Source organism: Pleurodeles waltl, chromosome 4_1 (genome assembly GCF_031143425.1).
Source record: "Pleurodeles waltl isolate 20211129_DDA chromosome 4_1, aPleWal1.hap1.20221129, whole genome shotgun sequence".
NCBI lineage: Eukaryota > Metazoa > Chordata > Amphibia > Caudata > Salamandridae > Pleurodeles > Pleurodeles waltl.
In genome coordinates, this window is record NC_090442.1 from 191,314,658 (window position 1) to 191,336,434 (window position 21,777).

At 44.1% G+C, this 21,777-nt stretch overlaps 1 protein-coding gene across 1 annotated transcript in view; it reads left to right on the forward strand.

The window, feature by feature from the left end:
* ATP6V1E1 (ATPase H+ transporting V1 subunit E1) overlaps nt 1-15,490 on the forward strand; it is a 138,090-nt gene extending 122,600 nt beyond the window's left edge. Inside the window, exon 9 of the mRNA XM_069228058.1 lies at nt 14,901-15,490. Within this exon, the coding sequence (XP_069084159.1) occupies nt 14,901-14,963 (63 nt within the window). The 3' untranslated portion in view covers nt 14,964-15,490. The remainder of the gene's footprint in view (nt 1-14,900) is intronic.
* Nucleotides 15,491-21,777: the final 6,287 nt, after the last annotated feature.

Below are 21,777 nucleotides of genomic sequence, written 5' to 3' on the forward strand. Positions count from 1 at the left end.
TTCTTCTCTCTAGCACACAACATTTACATGAAAAGTGTAAGTATTTCAGAATAAATCAAAATTAGGAACAAAATGAAGCACATTTTTGTTGTTGTTTCTGAATACTGAAAACTTTAATTTGATCAAAACAAATCATTATATTAGGTGATACCATTTCACGCATTTCATCTGTGCACTGTATAGTTTTATTAGCAAAACTGTATGTCTGTGCAAATGTAATGGTCATTTCAATTGAAAATGTGTTGTCTGTAATGACACCGTGCTACCTTAGCATGAATACTCCACTCTGCGCCAATCCACAGCACTTTAATCTGCACCACACCACTCTATGCCACTGCACTCTTCGCCGCCCCAGTCTACGCTGATGCACTTTAATCTGTAACACTCAACTGTCTGCCCCTGCACTCTACGCCAATCTGCTGTACACCACTCTAATCTACTCTGCACCACTGCACCCTACACCACTTTACTGTATGCCATTACACTGTGCCACTCTATGTAACTACACTCTACCCTGCGCCACTCCCCTCCCCTCCACTTCACTCTATGCTGCATCACTGCTCTCTACTCCACTCTGCACTCTGACACTCTACAACACTGCACTCTCCACCACTGCTCTCTACACCGCTCTACTCCACTCTGTACCACTGCACTCTGACACTGAACTCTGCAACACTGCACTCTCCGCCACCAAACTCCATGCCACTCTACGTTGCAATACTACTCCACTCTAATCTACGCCACTACACTCAGTGCTGTAATACAGCCTACAACAGTGGTTCCCAACCTTTTGATTACAGTGGACCCCCACTTTATCAGTACTGGAACTCAGGGACCCCATTGAATCATTATTGGAACCCAGGTACCCCTGCCCCTCCCCCAATGAAGCTGGGGACCGAATCTAATAATATATTTTCTGAGCAGTCACAGACCCCCTGAGAAGGCTTCGCAGTCCCCCACGTTTGGAACCACTGGTCTGCAACACTACACAAATGCACACTACACCAGTCCTCTCCATGCCACGCCAGTGTATGCCATTCTACACAACTCCACACTAAGCTGCTCCAATACACAACACACTCTACCACTTCACTCTACAACACTTTACTCGTCGCCATTCCACTCTACAACAGTCCATGCCACTCTCCTCTTCGCCATTAATTTTCTGCGATGCAGAACAGCAGCCACGCTAATGTATTTAATTTCTAAAACAAATTTGTAAAGCCAAGAGCTCTTGCATAGGAGACACCCATTTGCTTTGCCAATGCTTGTTATTACATTTTGTGACTAGGAAAGGTAAAGTCTACACTTCATCTGTCACAGGAGGAGTTCTGGGATAAGAGTCTGATTTGCTATCTATTTTGGATCGTTGCACCTGGCCCTTTTTGCAGGGTCCTCCCCCTGTCTTTTTGCCTCCTTCCTCTTAATTTTTCTGACCAGTTGTTGTTGGCTTTAGGACTCTGGGCACTTTACCACTGCTAAAACAGTGCTAAAGTGCATATGCTCTTCGTGTAAATGTGTAAATTGTACTGTTGATTGGTTTATCCATGATTGGCATATTTGATTTACTGGTAAGTTCCTTGTAAATTGCACTAGAGGTGCCCTGGGCCTGTAAATCAAATGCTACTAGTGGGCCTGCAGCACTGGTTGTGCCATCCACATTAGTAGCCCTGTAAACATGGCTCTGACCTGCCACTGCAGTGTCTGTGTGTGCATTTTAAAACTGCCAATTCGACTTGGCAAGTGTACCCACTTGCCAGGCCTAAACCTTCTCTTTTACTACATGTCAGGCACCCCTAAGGTAGGCCTTAGGTAGCCTCAGGTAGCCTCAGGGGCAGAGTGCAGTGTATGTTTAAGGTAGGACATATACTAGTGTGTTTTATATGCCCTAACAGTGAAATACTGCCAAATTCGTTTTTCACTGTTGCAAGACCTATCTCTCTCATAGGTTAACATGGGGGCTGTCTTTAAATATTATTAAAGTGTAGATTCCCTTTTGGAGCAGATAGAAATGTGGAGTTTATGGTCTCTGAACTCACAATTGAAAAATACATCTTTAAGTGAAGTTGTTTTTTTTTAATATTTTTTTTTGTTTTGTTTTTTTAAATGCCTCTTTTAGAAAGTTTTTTTTTACAAAACAACAAAGACCCCTAGGTGATCAATTAAAAACAGGAGTAATTCCCACCTTCATATTGACATATGCAGCACTTAGGAGAACATCCTTTATTATGTCAACAAAATATATACTTTCTTCATATATACACACATTATATACAATCCCCCATCATGATAAAATAGAAAAGAAGAAAAAGGACAGACCAGAGTGTTAATGAAACAAGTGCTCGTGATTCAGAAAAGAAAAAGAGGATAATGAGTCTCCCATCAACAACAATCCAAAAAATACTTTAAAAGAAACTGTATTAAGCCTGTTGGTTGTTCCTTCTACTATATTGAATCACATTCTTTTTTCAAAAAACAGGATTAAATCCACAGTTGCGTCCTCCAGCAAGATAAACCAAATCCAGGCTAAAGCAACATTGTCGACGTTGCGACCCCCCCTTCTGCTCTTGAGCCAACTTCCAGCTCCAACACGGGTCTTCATCAGAACTACACAATAGGGGACATCTACAAATATTCAAAAGAATAAATCAACTTCCATCCATTCTCCCAATCCCTAAGACTCAGCTGCATTGTCATCATTATTAATACTCACCTACATTGCCTCACATCACATCAAAATCTTCATATCCACCATTTCCGCACAGTCCACCAATCTACAAAACATGAATATACGGCACTAACCCTATTAGACCATACACCTACCAAATTTCCAAACCATAATTGCACTACAATCTTACTCTTACCCTAACTCTATAGGCTTTATTCTCCAAATTAAACTTCTTTGTTTGATAATACAGACAAACTCTTCCATCAGTTCCTCCTTCTAATTTTATTTCCTTGCCTTGAATAAAAATAAAACAAGGAACCTTTTCATCATCAATTTACATTGCCCCAAATATACCAGCTTATTTAAATCACAACCAAAGTCCCCTCAAAGATAATTGTCAAATTATAATAAAAACGAATTAGTCCACGGGGACTATCTCTTTATTTTCAATCTTCCTTATAGCCGCCTATCGAGACTCTAGATATATTCTCCCCTCAACCCAGGAGTTAAATTAATCCGAATAAAAATAAAACATAACACACATCCCAACCCATAAATAAAAACCATCCCCTTCACTCAGAAATAATATTTATATGTACAAAGTGGCCAAAAATTCCACATTCAAGACACCTTACTTTCGCACCAAATACAAAAAACATAGCTCCCCACCCCACTTGGCCCCTTCCCTTTCTTATGCCAGTTTTCTTCACCAAGCCTCAAGGGTACCGCTTTCCAATTTTTTTTATTTTTTTATAATTATTATAAACAACGTGTTGTACATCGGGCCAACATTTAAATACAAGTAAAAAACCTAAAGCCCATGCGTGAAGTTCATGCATGCCATGAATGCGGAACTACCCGCATTCGTAAGACATTGTAACCTGGAAGTAAAACTCTCAAAACGTGTCGTGTACGCATGCGCATAGTCCGCAAGTGTCAGCAATGTGGAACCAATCTCACTTTCCAAAAATACAATGTGGAAGTCTTACATTTCCGTTGCACACCTCATAGCTTACATCTGCCCGAGTCCCCTAGGAAGCAAAGACAACAACCCTAACACGGGAGGGAAACTCACGTGATCATCATGCGCGCACATGCGTCTTCCACCACCAATCATATCTCTCCACCAGGAATAGAAAAACATGCTGCCTAGTAAATACCGGCAAGGATCACCTGTATCCATTCAGTAAACATTACACAGACGACAAGCTCTACAAATAAAACATACCAGACAAGCAGATAATTAATAACAGTCCAAATACTGATAAACATTCAAGCCCCAACCCACACTCTTTATATTAATAAACGGTCAGTAAAAAAACAATCAATTAGAAAAGAGAAGGAAGAGAAAAGTGTAAAGAGCCATACCATCCATCATCCCAACCAAACCATTGTAGAAAATATATGGGAATCCTCTTTCACTCACAACCCTACTTAGTTTAAATTCCAATTAACCTTACATAGTTATCCAAATAATACAATTAAATATATACATAGTTCGAACCCACATCAAAAGACAGAAATAGCGGAAGTCTCCTCAACCTCAACCATTTGATAGACTAACCGTTTGTCTTGCTATTGCTTCATACTCATTCAAGCCAAAGTGAACAGAGTCCAACAAGCGAATCCATTTACATTCCCGTAGATTAAGGTTCTCTGAAATATTTCCTCCTCTTCGATTCACACTCACTTTTTCAATCACAAGTCATCTCAATGAGTCCACTGAGTGATTCAATGTAGTAAAATGATCCACCAAAGGTGCACCTTGAGTCTTGCATCTGATCTGACTACAGTGTTGCATAATCCGCACTTTTACTTTCTGTTTTGTCTGTCCAACATATATCAGATCACAAGGACATTTAATCACATAGATTACATTGCTACTATTGCAATTAGTATGTTCTTTCAATGTAAGCGATACATGTTTGTATTTAAAAGTTCTCATTTCCAAACACTGTGCACAGGCTTTACATGATCCACATTTAAAATGCCCCACAATCTTTGGTAAATTCAACATCGTTAACGGAGTGTCTCTGTGGTTCTTCCAACATGGAACTGACCACCCAATCCTTTATATTCTTGCCCCTTTTAAATGCATGCATAGGGGCATCATTTACTTCCAGATCATCCGAAATCAGAGACCAATGCTGGTTAATGATCTTTCTTATTTCAGTACTTCTAGTACAGTATGTTGTAACACAAATCATCCTATTGTTACTCAAATCTGTATGAGTCTGAGGTTCAAGTAGAAAGTCCTGGTGACAGAACCAAGCTCTTTTCCGTGCTTTTCTCACTGTCCCCTTTGGATAACCCCATATGAGTAACCGATTCATCAACTCTTCGGTTTCCATGAAATAGTCCTCTTTACAGGAACAATTCCATCGAAGGCAAAGGAACCGACCATAGGGTAAGTTGTCCCTCAAGTTACGGGGATGATGACTTGTATATTGTCGAAGAGAGTTTCTCTTACTGTCCTTTCTGTATAAGGTGGTATAGAGTTTATTTTTATGTACTTTGATAGTAATATCCAAGAAGTTAATCTCTACAAAACTATATTGTATGTCCTCTGTTCTCCTATTCAACCACTTTTGAAGTTCCAATAAATCATATTGTGTCCCTGTCCAAATCATCAATACATCATCTATATACCGTTTCCATAAGGTTATATGCGCATAGTATGGTGGCATTCTATCAAAAATGTATTGTTTTTTCAAAATTATCCATATACCGAATCGCTACATCTGGTGCAAAAGTTGCACCCATAGCTACTCCTTTTGTCTGCACATAATATTCCCCCTGAAAAAAGAAGAAATTCTTGGTCATTGCTATCTCCAGTAAATCAATAATAAATGTTGTGGGTACTTGAGTAGGCTGTACTCTATCATCCAGCACTTGTCTAATCACTTGTAGGGCATGCTCCTGAGGGATATTGGTGTAAAATGAAACAATATCCATTGTAACCAAAATATGTTTCTCACAATCAAAATAAGCATCATCAATCACCTTAATAGTATCCATAGTATCTCTCAATTAGGCCTCAGTCATCGGTACTAAAGAAATCAACATATTTACAAACTGGTTCCAAGACTGACCCACAGCCTGATATAATTCGCCATCCTGGAGGTTTATTAAGATTATTATAAATTTTCGGTAGTGTGTAAATCGTCTGGATACGTGGTTTCTTTTTATTTAAATATTCAAATTCCAGATCTGTGAGGAAACCCATTTCTAAGCCCTCACCAGTTACTCTTTTAATCAAAGCCCCTACCTCATTAGTAGGGTTCCGTTCCAATTTCACATTGCTTCCTGTGTCTGCCAATTGCATCAAGATCTCATTCTTGTAGTCACTGGGGTTTTGTACTACTATGGCTCCTCCCTTATCCACCGTTTTTATTATTATCTCCTTATTCAATTTTAAAACAGATAGTGCTTCCTTTTCTGCTTTCATTATGTTATTTCACAAACCTTCCCTTTGAAATCAGACCCATAACATCTCTCATAACCACCTGTTCAAATGCCAGAATCTTCTGTGACATTAAATATGCTGGAGGAGTGAATGTCGAGGGCGGTCTAAACCCTGTTACAGAAACTTGGGGGCTGGGCATTGAGCGATTAAAGTAATATCGTAGCCTAACTTTACAAAAGAATTGGTGTAATTCCATTTTCACATTAAAGGAATTCGGTAAATTTGTGAGAACAAAGGTTAGCCCTTTTGGTAGTTCTTTTATCAGTGATAATTGATAGGTTGATAAATTAATCATCGGATTACATTGGTTCACCACCTGTAATGCTGTCTCCATGTTTGAATTTCTCCATGTTCCTCCTGTTGGAAGAGAACCTGTTTCCTGCCTCTGTATCTGCCTCTCCCCCATCCCTGGTCTCTGGGAAAACCTCTGTTCCGAGGATGTGTCGTGCCCTCCCTCCCGTGTTGGATCCATTGTTGTGGTCCTAAAACAGGCCTGAAGCCAAATCTATCTGTTGAAAATCTGACTCCCGGGGTGCTGTACTAGTGCTCGGTTGCTCACTATCACAATCTCCTCCACTAGCACCTGAAGATTCCCAAAAAATTGTATACCTCCTGAATCCTCCCCTACCTCTAGTTGAGTATCTTCCTCTAGAGTCTTGCTTATAATAATCATCTGTCAGGTGGGGATAAATTAATCTCTTATCATAGAGATTAATATCTCTAGCCAGTTTGTCAAGTTTATACATTTGTGTGTTGGTGTCAAACTCCTTTATTGTCTTTTCTAGGTGATCTAACGCCTCTCTAGCATTAGTTAATGCCTTATTTTCTCAAATTTATTTTTTCAATTCAGAAATCTCCTTCATCAATTTCTGTACCTCTTCTAAAGCGGTTTCCACCCCCAGTACCAGCCAATATCTGGAACACTTGTTCGTTATCCAGCTAAAATTCTCTCTGAATTTGGGATTATCTACAAAAATTGCTGGTTCATTTCTCACCTGAAGTCCCAGTGGGATAGTGTTTGACCGTAAATGTTTGGTTAATAGATGTCCATGTAAACGAGTACGTACTAATTTCTTCTCAAGTCTCTCCAACTTATTGATCCTTTCATTTAATGACAGGTCAATCGTGGACGGTATACTAGCAAGAAATTCCGTTCCCGTCTGTCCCGATATTAACCTATTAATATAGTTCTCACTGTACGAGAGTGTCTCCTTCTCAAAAGCCATCCTGACAAATGAATTATTCTTATCTAGACTATTAATTATAATACACAACATTATAGTAGGCATTTTCTTGCTTAAACCATTCTGTGACTCTGACAGACAATCCACAAACAGGCAGTTAGGCTGTTTTGCACCTTTTTCTAGACAGTGACACAAAGGGGGCGGGGATGTAGCCTGCATATCCTGATAAGCCATCTGAGCTAGAGGGGAGGGAGGAGTGGTCATTCACACCTAAAAGGACTGTGCCTGCCCTCACACAATGCAGTCTTCAACCCCCTGGTGTGTCTGGGGCTGGCCTGGACAACGAAGGATCTTGCAAACACTTGAGACTTTGCTTTGAAGTTTGCCAACTTCAAAGGCAGAAAGAGGTATAAGAAGAAGACCCAAAACCCCAGAGTTCATAATCTTTCGGGAATCAAGAGGAACCTCAGCCCAGGAGAAGAGCTGAAGGAGGAGTACTGTCCCTTTGCCGTGTTGCTTTGTTGGACTGGCCTGCAGTTGCTGCTTCTGCCTGACAAGAGTGCAAAGGGTGAATTTGCTGTGTGTCCTGCTTGAGAAAGTTCTCCAAGGGCTTGGAGTAGAGCTTGCCTCTTGTTGGAAGTCTCGGAGACACCGAAGACTTCGGTTTCCTCGACCTGCAGCACTGGGAACTGTTTGTTTGTGCTGTTCAAGAGGAGAAACCACTGCGCCGCTGCCAACGACGCCGGTGGCCTGCACCGTGACCTGCCAAAGCCACACGGAGTTGCATTGCCCCACTTTGCACCGCGACCCTGGTCTCACCAACGCAGTCACCAGACGACTTCACCGAGCATCTGCTTGCACCGTGACCTGTGGGCCCCGCAGTCCGGCATCGCCTGCTCACACCACAGCCTGGGCATCTCCAGCCACGACACTCCTGCTGACACCGGTAATGCTGCCTGCACCGTGGCCTGTGGACACCGCTTGTGAGGTACATAAAAACACCATCCCATCCTGCACCGCAGCCCCGGTACACAGAAGCCAGCACCATCGACTCACGTGTCGCACCAGGCACCCTGCCCGCACCGAGGCCTGTGGACACCGCTCTTGAGGGTCACGAAGCACCCTCCTGTCCCGCACTGCCGGCTTGGGCCTACCAATGCAGTGCTGCAGTGACGACGACTCTGCCTGCACTGTGACCAGGTGATACCGCATGTCGCACAGCCCCGCTTCACACCACAGCCCTGGTCTCACCGATGGCGCTGGACACAGTCATCGAGCAGCTGCCTGCACCGTGACCTGTGAGCACCTCACGTCTCATTGTCCGGCTTCGCACCGCAGCCCTGACACCTGCGCTACTGACTTAATCAGCCCAGAGTTCGATCTGCAGCGCATTATTTCAAGGGCCGACGACTCAAGCACCAACTCCGGAACCAACACCGCGACTCCAGAAACGATGTTCTTTGGAGCTCACCGCGAGGATCACGACGCCCTGCAATTCCAAAGGTTCTGTTAGCGGGTCTTCCTGATACTGTAGCTAGCCCGCGATGCTGCGGCTGGCCTGAACTGTTGGTTTTGTTGATCACGACGCCGTGATAGCCCCAGGTGGAGCTATCAACTTCAAGGAACTGTAGTTTTGAGTAAACCTTGCAAAATTCATATCTTTAACACCGTATGTCAGATGTTTATCGTTTTGGTCTTATTTTACACAGATAAATATTGGCTATTTTTCTAAAACTGGTGTGGTGTCCTTATGTAGTGTTTTGACTTATTACTGTATGGTATGTGCAAATGCTTTACACATTGCTTCTGAGATAAGCCTGATTGCTCGTGCCAAGCTAACATGGGGGTGAGCAGGGGTTATCTGAGCCGGTATCTCCCTTAGCCTGACTAGAGTGAGGGTCCCTACTTGGACAGGGTGCAAACCGACTGCCAACTAGAGACACCGTTTCTAACATGGATAAATACACTTTCTCACATTTACAAATGAGCTTTTCTCACCTGACTTATTTATGTTTTTTTTTTTTTTTTTAGCAGGGTACTACTAATTAATTTTGTAATCATACTTTGTTTTTATCAGATATGTTCTTGAGTTTGATTTTTGTTGTTATTGATTCAAAAATGTTCATATTTTGCAGTGGATGCTTCAGAAAAGCATCGGATTTCAGTCTGTTTATGATTGTATGCCCATTTGGTTGTCTTCAGACATGATAAATCAAAATGTGAACACTGTAAGCTCATACACATTCAAAAATCCATCCAGGGTGTGGCCAAGCTGGTTAGGTAGGGGTATTTGTTTCTTCCTCCACTTTGGCCCTCGCATATCCCAGGCACATGAAATGACATGCCATGTTGAAATAGAGCACACCACATCCATGAGTGGCAGACACCATGGACCTAAAATGATGACTGCATTGCATGACAGCTGATCTAAGACTGGTGTGGCCTGGCTGGTGCCTCCTGGGCTGCCTGGAACAGGACAGTGGGAGAAAAGGAGGCGCAGGAGGACCCTGAGCCTAGATGGTGTTCCTAGGGTTCTGGAGTCCAGTGCGGGACCTGACCCCAGGGGAATCCCCACCAAGCACAGTACCAGTGACAAGACGATTTTGAGCACCTTTGTCCTGGACTCATTGGTGCTTTCCTTATCCAAACGAAAGATCCCCTGGAGTTTGGGTACGAGCAGACGGCTGTTTTCAGGGGCGGCCATCTAGTCTTGAATTGCAATGCGCTGGTGGTTGACAGAAGGAGGAGACTCTAAGCTCCGATGGACTCATGGTGAGAGGCTGCAGGTTGGATCTCCGCAGGGACCTGTGAGACCGCTAACAAGGCCCCTCCCTCTAGCCTCCAAACACCCCCATCAGCGGGTGGTGGCCTCTGAATGCCAACCTGACATGCCACAGCTCTGACTCAAATTCATGATCTTCAGGCCAGTGATGAAAGCTGCAGATTTACAGTCTGAAACAATCATGAACACGAAGCAGCCGGCAGTTTTATAGTAGAGGTATTTGCCCTGTATATACAGGAAACAAACCCCCAAGAACGAGATGGGGTCCACAAGAGTGAAGAGGGAGCAATCCCTGAGAGAAATGTTCAGGAAGTGATCGGAGCACAAGCGAAATAATGCCTCCAACCAGGTTGGAGCAAATCAGGCGTCCTCATTGTCCGAGCCTACCGCACTCTATTGCCAAAACCCATCACACACATCACATAAAAGTTTTTGAACTAACTATTTCGGGGAGTGCAAGATGATTTCTAACTCTTTGGGGGGGGTGGGGGGAGAATTAAAACAGTACATGGAGGGCATAAAAAAAAAGCTGTCAACGACCTGGCCAAGCTTATGTTCTCCCTCAAGGAATCAGGTAACATGCAGTCGTTGAGATGAAGTTCATGAGACAAGAAGTAGCAGTACAAGAACAAATGTGATGCTTCACATCGAGGACCTTGAGAACAGAAGGTAACAGCATAGAAAACTTTATCAAGAGAATGTTCAGAACTCCTAGCCAGGCAGTAAAAAAGGAGTCCACGAATTGGAAAGTGGCAGCAAGCCACATCCTGCCCAGGGTCCACAATTTTCAGTTGAAGGTAAGGATAAAGTTGGCAACTCAGAAAACACCTGACTTTACATTAGATTGTGCCTCACTTTAGCTTTTCCAAAACATGCCAGCCAGAACACAGCAAAAGAGCCACTCACTTCGGGTGGTAACAGGTCCCTGTACCAAAAACAACATGGACTATCACCGGGCACATAATCCATTTCACCGTTATCAAATAATTAGCCAAACATACCAAACAAAATCATTATTCGCTTTGTGGTGTGTGCCTCTCCCCTTCACCCCATGATGCAGTTTCCTTCATGTGCTGCTTCCCCACTCCCCAAACCTGCTCCTCTTCACCCTCTTCCCTCCCTCCTTCCCCCCCCAAAAAACGCTCCACATTCTGGTCCTGCAGTCAGTTTTTTTTTTTTTTTTTTTTTTAGGTTGAGTCTAGGCAGCATGCATGCGCTGGCTCTTGACATGTTGCAATCTACTTCTGTGGGCTTTCACAATGCCCATCACTTTCAGTCATTCCTTGGCCTGCCTTTTAAAATTCCTTTGAAGGCTGCCTTGATACTGCCTTGGAGACTGACCCTATTACATGGATTATTGCACGATTGGCCATATACCTTAGTGTGGCACACCATTTGTTTCTTTTGCCTCTCCACTTCGCGCTCTGTGTCCGTATGTTGTTTCTTCCTCTTCCTTGTTTTTGGACATGGTGCAGTTTTTGTGGTGGCTGCACTCTGGAAGCTCGTCCAATAATGCTTTGTGGGGCATTTCTTTTTTTTATTAAACATGTTGCCTCATAACTCAGCTTGTGGTTTTCCTACCACAGTGGGACCACCACCACCACCACCACCACCACCACCACCACACTACGCAGCATGACGTGATCCTTCTGTCTGTCATCTCTTTGTCCCCACACTAGGGTGGGGGGGGGGGCAAAATAGAAACCTCTCCCACCATTCAGTATCTTTTTAAGCTCTCATGGATGGAACTTATGTTTTACGACTGGGATTAGTGTGTGATTTTAAGGGCCTTGTTTGTAATATCATTGCAGTAGGCATGCTAGGCCTGAAAATGTGTAAGGCTCCAAACTCTCTAGGGGCTAAATATATGGTTACACTGTATTACTTTCTACCAATCTATTTTCCTCTGGATATGCCCTCTTGGAGTTGACTATATGGTTACATGACCATGTTTCTTCCAAATGCTATTTTTATTGTGGTGCCAGGTAGGGACTGTTCTAAGCATTACAGTCAAAATACTATAATATTTGCTGCACTTGAAAACTTGCTCCGTGATGCTTTGCAGGGCATTAATTTTACAAAATGTTGTTGTCTGTAACTCACTGTGTGGTGATCCTAGCACAATGGGACCACCATGAAAACAGTCAGCGGGACGTGCTCTTTCTGTCTAGGTAATCTCTGGGCACCACACTAGGTTGCGGGGAGGACATCAAAATATACAGATAAAGGAAGAAGGTAAATAGAAGTGCTTTAGTTATATGCATGGCCACTGGAATTATGTGGCAGCGTTGACCAATTAATGTGGTAAGGAAAGTTCAGTTATGCATTTACAGTGCCAATAGCTCTAACTCAAGCAAATGTGTGAGACCTATTGCATTGCAAATGCTTGTTATTTTATTACGCTCCAAAAAACATTTTTAAGTTAGTGATTCAAAGGGCCTCTGCCATCTTGCAATTGGAAAGAAAAAAGAAAAGAAAATGGTTCCCATATCATTTTGTAGAGTATCAAAAACAGAGTTATAAATGCTTGAACTAATCTCAGCCACTGACAATTGCTTTAGATACATCCCAATTCATTGTTTTTTTTGCCCAACATGTAACCTCAGTTTGGACCCAGCCATATGCAAATCAGTCTTGAGTCTGCTCTGGTGGGAACAGTCTAGCCTGAACTGTCATGCCTAGTCCTCCCTGAACTGTAACACAAGCAACCCTAGACCGGTTTCACCCTTATTGGTGCTCATCAGCCAGGTATAGTGTGGTTCTTATGAGGCAGTGAGCATAAGACCCACGTCTGTGCATACCCGTCACACTTAAGGCATCAAAAACAGTGATGAATGGAATGATTCGGGCTGTACTGTTCCCATTGGAGCAGGGTCAAGACTGATTTGCACATGGCAGGGGCCAAACTGAAGTGGCCTGGTGGGTAAAAAACGGTGGATTGGAAACCAGCCCCTAGCAATTGCCAGTGGCTGAGAATATTTCAGGCATTCCATCCTTCAGCTTGTTTTTGATGCCCCGTGTCATTCTGGAGACATGTACATGCATAGTCCTGTGTGTGCCTACAGAATGATGTGACCAGCAACTGCAGTCGTCATTGCGCCTTTTTAAGAAAAAAAAAAACATATTTTATGGTCGCGCACAGACGATCAGATTGCAAAATACCTATTGTTGTTGTACTAAAATCTCACAATGGACTTAAAAACACACCTGTTTCTTACCACTGGTTGGCTTTGTTGTCACTCCTATTTGCTTGCATCTTATTCAATTGCTTGCCTTGGCCATCTTGTTTGTCCCCCTCCTGAAGCATATCCTGTCCTGCCACTGTTCTCTTTTAGGGAACTACTTTTTTTTCCTTAACCATTCCATGAAAGTACATGGCTTCCATCTGTCTGTTTCCTTCGTGTGCTTCCGCCCTGCCCCCAAGTCCATGTTGTGCTCTCATCTGTCTGGTTTCTGCCACCACCCCACAGAGCTCTGTCATCTCTTTTTTGTTTTAGCACTTCACAAGTGGATGTGCATCCAGCCGTCTCCGTTTTGTGCTTCTCTCTCCACTCCCTTATATGCTTATCTCTGTGTTATTCTTGCGCTCACCCATGTGTTTATGTGGCGGTCTGTCTTGTGCTTCTCCCCCCTCAACCTACATGTGCTTATTTTCCCCTTCCTTCTCCCACTCTCTCTCTCCTCCGTTATTACTCCCCCTCCCAACTGATTTTTTTTTTTTTTTTTTTTTACTTACCAATCCCAAGTGGCATCTGCCATCTTGAGTAAAAAAAAAAAAAAAACGTTTTTTTTTTGTTTTTTTTTTTGTTTTTTTTTTAAATAAAGCAAATGGCACCTGGCAACACGTCATTGCACTGGTACATGCATGCTTCTGATGGGTGTGCGTGTCAGTGGAATAAAGTAACTGACATTGCACGCGTTAATTTTTGACTTTGACATTGCTGCCCAGTGTCCAGATGCCATACCGCACCACCAAAAGCAAATGGCACAACCAACGGGTCCGAAAGGAAAAACCTACTGGCTTTGTCGATGTTGTTTTTTTTTGCTTGGCATCAGCAGCCCTGTTCCAGAAAATTACCTGCTGATTCTCAACCACCACACTGCTGCAGTACCATTGTTTGCTGAGGTTTGGCATCATATACACATTACTGTTGACTTTATAGTATGATCTCAGAGTAAATATACAGGCATAAACCCATTGATTTATTTAATGATATCTCACAGCTAAGGACTAAAGATTTATAAACAGCAGGAAGACTTATAAGTGGGGCAGTGACCGCAACCCCTTGGCAGCAAAAAGATTGATTCTTTGTCCTTAACTAAGTGTGAGGTGGCCAATACTTTATTCGGTAGTTGCAGATGGTTCTAGTTTTGTTATTATTTAAGATGCTTCTTGTTTTTTTCCCCTGGAATCATATCAAATAATTACTCATAGTATGTGGTAGCAGCATAACCACAGTGGTTACTCTTTCTTCAGACGTGTCTTCTATCCTGTATCCTTTTTTCCAATAAACCATTGTCCTGTTGAATTAAAAACATTACTTTTGCATTTCCGTAGTTCTAGATATTTGGCCTGCTAGTTTTATGTATCATGGAACATAGCTTTTCTGTCAACCACCAACAGCATATGACTGATGTTCCCATATGTTAAATTGTAGGAGTTTGATGGAGTTGCATGTTGCCCACAGGCCACTCTTGAATTTATGGCGCTGAGAAGTGTGGTTTTCCACTGAGATCAGGTTGTCTCATAAATTAAATTATTTCTTACCAACCAAAGTTATGTTTTTGTATTTTAAACAGATGATGCCAGACATCAGGAGTGCATTGTTTGGTACCAATGCCAACAGAAAGTTCTTGGACTGAGGTTCTTTGATAGACAATAGCTGACTGGACCTGTACCACAGCCGTCTGGGACATGAGCATCGAAGAGTGAAAGACTAGATGAAGAAAGTGGTCCTGATCTTGTTAAAGGCCATCAAATGTTTATGTACTGTATCCTGCTGGCTCAAGTGTGATTAAATCAGTCAAGTGTCATAAGACTCATCCATGGTGTTATTGTGTACTGCATTAGATGGAAAATAGCCCACCAACTTCTAAAGGATCTTCCTTTCTTAATTTCTCCTGGAAACAGTCATCCATAGTGTATGAAGTGGGAAGGAAACATCAAGTTCATAGAATATTATATTTTATTTAGCTTACTGTGGTTCCCTTATGTTAAAGGCTGTATATTTACACAGAGATGTCCACTGCCTTTTCTCTTATTAATAAACTCTGATATGCATTCCAGGCCAGGTTTTGCTAATATGTATATGTTGAGAGAAACTTGCCAGCTGTTAATCATCCCATGGAGAGTTCAGTTATTTATTGAAATAAAAATTGTGTGACCCGTGTGTTTTTTTTTCTTTTCTTTTTTCTTTCTCTGCTGCTGAATAGACTTTGTATGATGATGCTTACTAGACTGCTCTCATTTCTTCACAGTAGTTTGAAAAAGCCTACACCAGGAATTGGAAGAAGAAGAAAAAAGCTTTTTCAAAATATTCTGTCACTTTTATTGATTTGGGGAGCCAACCCAAGAGTTCTCCTCCTGCTTTTTCCCCTGTAACGTATGATTCATTTCCATCTTTGATTCAGGTCTACATACGGTATTAATGCACAAATATACTGAAATTGAAGATCTTATTGGGTTGTCTCTTGTTTCTACCCAAATGTTTTAAATGTACACTTAAGAAAATAAGTTACCTGTAAATGTAGTCCTGCAGTATTGGTATCTTTCAGAGTCACATGCTTGCTTGCCTGTTGTTAAAGCGGGAGTCCCAGGGTACCATAGAAAGCAGTAGTGAAAGAATCTACATAGAAGATAATGTAAAAACATCCACTTTAATAGTGCATTAACCTCCTTTAAAAAGACCCAAACTCAGGCATCAGCACACTCTAGAACCCTCACCACATAGTCTCCCAGATTTTGTAAGCACAAGTGTGATTAAATACAAATGAAAATAAGGATGAGGAGGGTGGGTTGCATGTGAATCGAAGAAAGATACCAATACTGAAGAACTATAGTTACTGGTAAGTAAGTAACTTATTTTCTTCTCCAGTATTGGATCTTTCATAGATTCACATGCTTAAATTAGATGGCTAGCAGTTAACCGGTATAAACCAAATCATAATACAACGTTGCGGATGGTGGGAAATATATACATATTGAGATGGTTACCCTTATTGAAACGGTGCAGTGCTGCCTGTCCCACTGCTGAATCCAGACAATAGTGTTGAGTAAAGGTGTATCTGTTTGACCATGTAGCTGCACAGCGTATTTGCTGAAGAGGCACACCAGCAAAAAGGGCTGTAGAGGTAGAGTCAGCCCTAGTTGAATGAGCTTTACCTTTACTCATCAGTGGTTACCCGGCTTGGTTATGACAGAACTGTACAGTTGCTGCAACCCATTGTGTTGTAGTTTGTTTGGAGACTGGCAGTCTGTTTCGTAAACTGCCATAGGCAACAAAAAGCTGATCCGATTTGCGTACCTGACAAGTTCTGTGTAGATAAAACTTTATACATCTTCTGACACTTAATGAATGTGAAGATTGTTCATCTACAGTGTAACTGGCAAGACAGTTTTCCTAACACAATAGGTTCATTCAGGTGAATATCTGAAGGAGCTTTATGTATATATTTAGGGCTGATCTGAAGAACCATGCTGTCTTGTATAAATTGGAGAAAAGGCACCTCTGTCCTAAAGGCTCTCGCAACTGGTGTGAGAGCCACAAGAGTTGCTTTTTTCCAAGTGAGGTGTTTTAGGTCTGAGTTGTGAATAGGCTCAAATAGGGCACACATTAATTGTTAGTACCACATTGAGGTGCGAAGGAGGAGGAGGCAATTTTACCAGAGGAAGCGTCCTCAAGAGTCCTTTGAGGAATTGTTTTATTATACGGTGTTAGAAATGAGGTTCCTGGTTGGCTAGGTTAGGCACCTTAGCCAGGCAGGGTCCACCACTCTAGTCGGCAAGGGAGCTACACACCTAAGATAACCCCTGCTCACCCTCTTGGTAGTTTGGCACAAGCAGTCAGGCTTATCCCAGAGGCAATGTGTAAAGCCTTTACATAACACGTGACGCAATAAATACACCACAAAGAAAACTCCACAACAAGTTATAAAAAAATAAACGATTGCGGGGGCATGGCTTGCCCTTTGCCTTCCTGCTGCCACTCTGTGAGATTCTGCCGAGCAGGGGATATTATCCTGCCATTACTTCTACCAGGGCTGGGTGCTCGATGGGGCTCCTTCCCCGGTGTGAGGAGGCGTCATGTGGCTGGAGAGGCCTGGGGTGCCTTGGATTCCCTTGCGGGACCGGCGGCTGTGACACAGTCGAGGTGTCGCTGGATCCGGTGCCTGTCATGTTGCTGCAATGCGGGAGCGGCCTGGATCTCGGCGCTCCCGTGGCTGCCTGATGCTGCTTGGCCCTCTTCCGCTCCCCACTTTGGGGGAGCCTGTGACGCTGCAGCTCGCGGCCGGAGCTGTGCGGGTTCCTGCCAGGTGGGCTACTCGCGGGGCTTAGTCGGCGGGTGAGTCGGCCCACGGACGCTGCTGTTGGCGGCTTGGTGGCCAGGCAGAGCTGTGCTGTCGCTCCGAGCACCTGGGCCTGCCTGGGGAAGAGGGCGTCTGGGGCTGTCCTGTTGCTGCGTCTGGACCTAGGCACTGGAGGACATTGAGGGAGGGCGGCTGTATGGTGGCCCTGCTCCTGGCTGCCGTGCTGCAGCCTGGTTCCTTGCTGTGCTGCCTCGGGGCATGAAGGTGGGCCCTGCGACTCGGGGCCCTAGCACGGTGTTTGCTGTTGGGGCTGCGTGGTAATGCTTGGCTTTGCTGCACATTCGCCTACGCCTTGGCAGCGGGGCCCTATCTGGTGCGACAAACTGGTTTTATTTGGCTCTTGCCAGTGCTGGTGCAAGACTCTTGGTCCGGCTGGGGGGCAGGTGAGGCTCCCACACATCTTTTGACCAGGGCGACCACTTGAGCAGGCGACGTTCACCCGACCGCCTGTGGGAGGTGGTGAGGGTGACCAGACATAGGGAAGGCGCATCAGAAACAGCCCAAGCTGATGTTTGAGGGCAAAAAGAAAAGTAGCCAGACGAGTAGGTCAATAGATGACCTGCCCAGGAAGAGGACATGCAATAGTCCACTGTGAAGGCTATGTTTGCAGATCTTAAACGTAGCCTGGTCAGCATTGATTGGGAGCTGGACCACCTGACTGCGCAGATGGATTGCCTAAAGGGAAGGGTGGCTGGCCATGCCACCAGTCTTGACCATGTAGAGTCTCGGATGTCGGATTTGGAAGACAACCGCCGCAAGGATGGAGAGAAGCTGTTGAGGATGGAATGTGTTTTAGAGCTTGTTCGTAATAAAAATGAAGATCTTGAGGCCAGATCCCACCACAATAATATTCGCATTTTGGGTCTGCCCGAGTCGACGGCCACTAAATGCATGGAGGACTACGTGGAGACTGTTTACATCACTGTTCCCTGGCGAGCTCTCAGGTGCTGGTGGTGGAGCGGGTGCACCGATTGCTTGGCCCCTGGACTCCTCCAGTGCCACAGGCACGGCTGATCATTGTGCATTTATTGCAGGGATACCATACTTCAGCTGGCTCAGGAGCGGCGTACAGTGATTTATAACAATAATGAGCTCAGCATTTTGTCCGGATTATACGCCTCAGGTGGCCAGAAAATATACCTCTTTAGCTGTCCATGCTCCACTGCCACTGATGTTCATTATTGAACGCTATCCTGATGCTCCTGCTCACCCACCCCTACTGGGGCGGTTATCTGATGGCCTCGCTGATGCCCCATCGGATGAGTCCAAATCAGACATTTGTTGTTTTGCTGTGGGTTCTGAGTTTGGGTAGGGGGTTACAGGAAACGCATCTGTCTGATGTAACGAGGGTAAGGGCTGGCTGGATTGGGGAGAGTCACATGGCGTCATACTTGGGATATGCACAAGGTGTTGCAATTTTGATTAGGAAGGGACTGCCATGGCGCACGGGAAGGGTGCTGTTGAATCCGTGTGGCTGATATGTCATGTTGAAGGGCACGTTATACGATAGGCCTTTTTGCCTTTTCTCCCTTTATGGCCCCAAAGTTGACGACCCTGTTTCTTTGCAGAGGTCTGGCGCTTGATTGGCTTGCTGGGCCCTGGTTCTCTACTGTGGGGTGGAGACTTTAATGTGGTTCTGGACCCGGTGGCGGACCGGGAGAGCAGAGCCAGACCTCAACATGTAGCGGCGACACGGGCTTTGGCACATGTTATGGATGAAGGTGCTCTGGTGGATCTATGGAGAGCCAAACATGGCGGGGACAGGCAGGGAACGTGCGTTAATTATGCGCACAGCAGCTGGTCTAAAATAGATTGCTGGTTGGGCACCTGGAACTCTGGACGAAATCTGTTGAGCAAATGCCCCGCATGTTGTCGGATCATCCGCTGGTCCTGTTGGAGCTGCATGTGCCTGGGTGCCCTGGACGCGCATTTTCGTGGCGGCTGCCTTGCGGGGCGCTGAGAGATTCTGTCTTCAGAGACAAAATCCGTACTGCTATTGTAGACTACTTCAACATAAATCAAGGCTTGGTGTCCTCGATGGGCACCTTCTGGGAGGCCTTCAAGGTTGTCATCCGGGGACTTTGTCTTGCTAAGCAACATGGGGTGCTGAGGGCACTTCGAGGGGAGCTGGCAGGGCTGGAGGCGCGCCTGGCCGATTTGGAAAGGAGATTAGCATCTGCTTGGTCTACAAGCCTTCTGGCTGAATGCCGGGAAATGCTGTCCTATTACGAGGAGGCAATGCTGCGCAAAGTATGTTATTTGGGTAAAGAGGCGAAGGCGCAGCGCTATGGCTAAGGCGAACGGGCTGGGAAGACGTTGGCGGCTATGCTTTGTAAGCCATGGGCTGGGAATTATGTAGTTGAACTCACTGACTCTGAGGGGAAGCTTCAAACGGGTACGGCTGAGGTCCTCCTGCTAGTTGTTTAAAGCTGGTCGAGGAAATATCATTGGCTTCTGCTCAGGTATCTGTTGCTTCCTTAGGGACTCGGTCAGCACCTCATTTATATGGCCGAAACGGGACTTGGATTAAATGTGTTCCCTTTCAAATATGACATTACCTAGCAGTTTATGCTGGAATGTGTCTACTGGAGCAGGATCAAGAACGATTTGCACATGATTGATCCTTTTCTGTCATGGCAGATGAGCTAAAAACAGAATGGTATGCCAAAAACTATTTACCAATTCAAGCATTTCTATTGAACACTTCGTTACTACCTGGGTGTGCAGTAAGGCACCTTAAACAGAAGATTTTGGAAATATCAGGAGTGGTTCCTAAGCGAGAGTGTAGTAGACATAGTTGTGTGTCAATGCCAGAAGCATTCCAAAGATAAAACCTGTCTGTATTAGCTAAATTTAAGCCCAGTCCCCTTACATCTTCAGGCTATTAGAATTCTAGATGAAGTACAGCTGCTCATTTGTTTCCTTTTCATTGATTGGTCCTTTAACAAATGTTACAATGAAATAGAATAAAATAACACTTCTCTGGCTCTGCTGCCTGCATGGCTTTCCCTGAATAAATACATGTTTTCTTTCATTTGCACATATAGTACAGCTGAACTAGGAACATACTTATATGGAGGGGGAAGTAACTAGATTACCAGTGATTAGTGCTGGTAGTGGATAATTTATGAAAATGTTGCACAGGAAGGAAGGTGGGCAAATAAAAGCCCTAGTTATGACCCTTTTCTATGTCATAGCCTACCAGGCAGCACAGCGGTCTGATATACGAAAACCTTCTTGGGAAGTTTCAAAAAATTGACCTGGAGTGGATTTTGCACATTACTTGTGATTTGCATTGTGGTTTGTAACTCGTGTGTTCTTGCTTTCCATTTGATGGCTTAGGTTCTCCAGTTTCACTTCCTCCCTCCCTACACTAAACCCTTATTTACCAGTATTCTTCAAAGAACTCCCTCCCTGTAAACAGGCCTGTAAATCTTGTTCTTATGTCGTCACATTTGCTGTGCATTCAATGTCAGAGGTCAAGTGTCAAGCACTGACTTTCAGAGAGCTCGGTGTGTGCTTTCAGCTGATTTAAAAGTTAGAGCGTTTATAGCAAAGAGGAACGCAGAATGTTTATTTTTGGCATAGAGAGATTAGTGACTTGCTCAGAATCACAGGATGTTGCAGCGGCAATGCTTGTTAAGTTTGTTCCCGTCATGTTTTTTTTTTTTTTTTTAATTTCGATGCATTTAAAAGCCAGGAGTGTTTTTGGCCTGCACTGATGGGGCACAGGGACACTTTACAGCAGTGCTCAGGGTTTAGGTTGTGCTGACGTCTTAAAAACTGGAAGATAGCCCAAAAGCTCAAGACACTTCTGCTGCTACACCGCAGGTAGCCTGTCTCTTCAAGGAACATCCTCCCTCTACAGATCAATAACGCTACTCACATTCCTGCCTGCCCATGTGCTCTATGTGGAATATTCAGGTTTCAGCTACTTGAACTGCAGCGCCCCATTGTGCCCATCGTTGCTAAAACACGTGTTTCCATAGACACCTACAGCGAGGCTTACGGAGCGAGCGACCTGCGCAAGATCACACTTGCTGCCAAGCAACTGAGACTTCTGCTTACAAATGTCATCATAGGGTCTCAA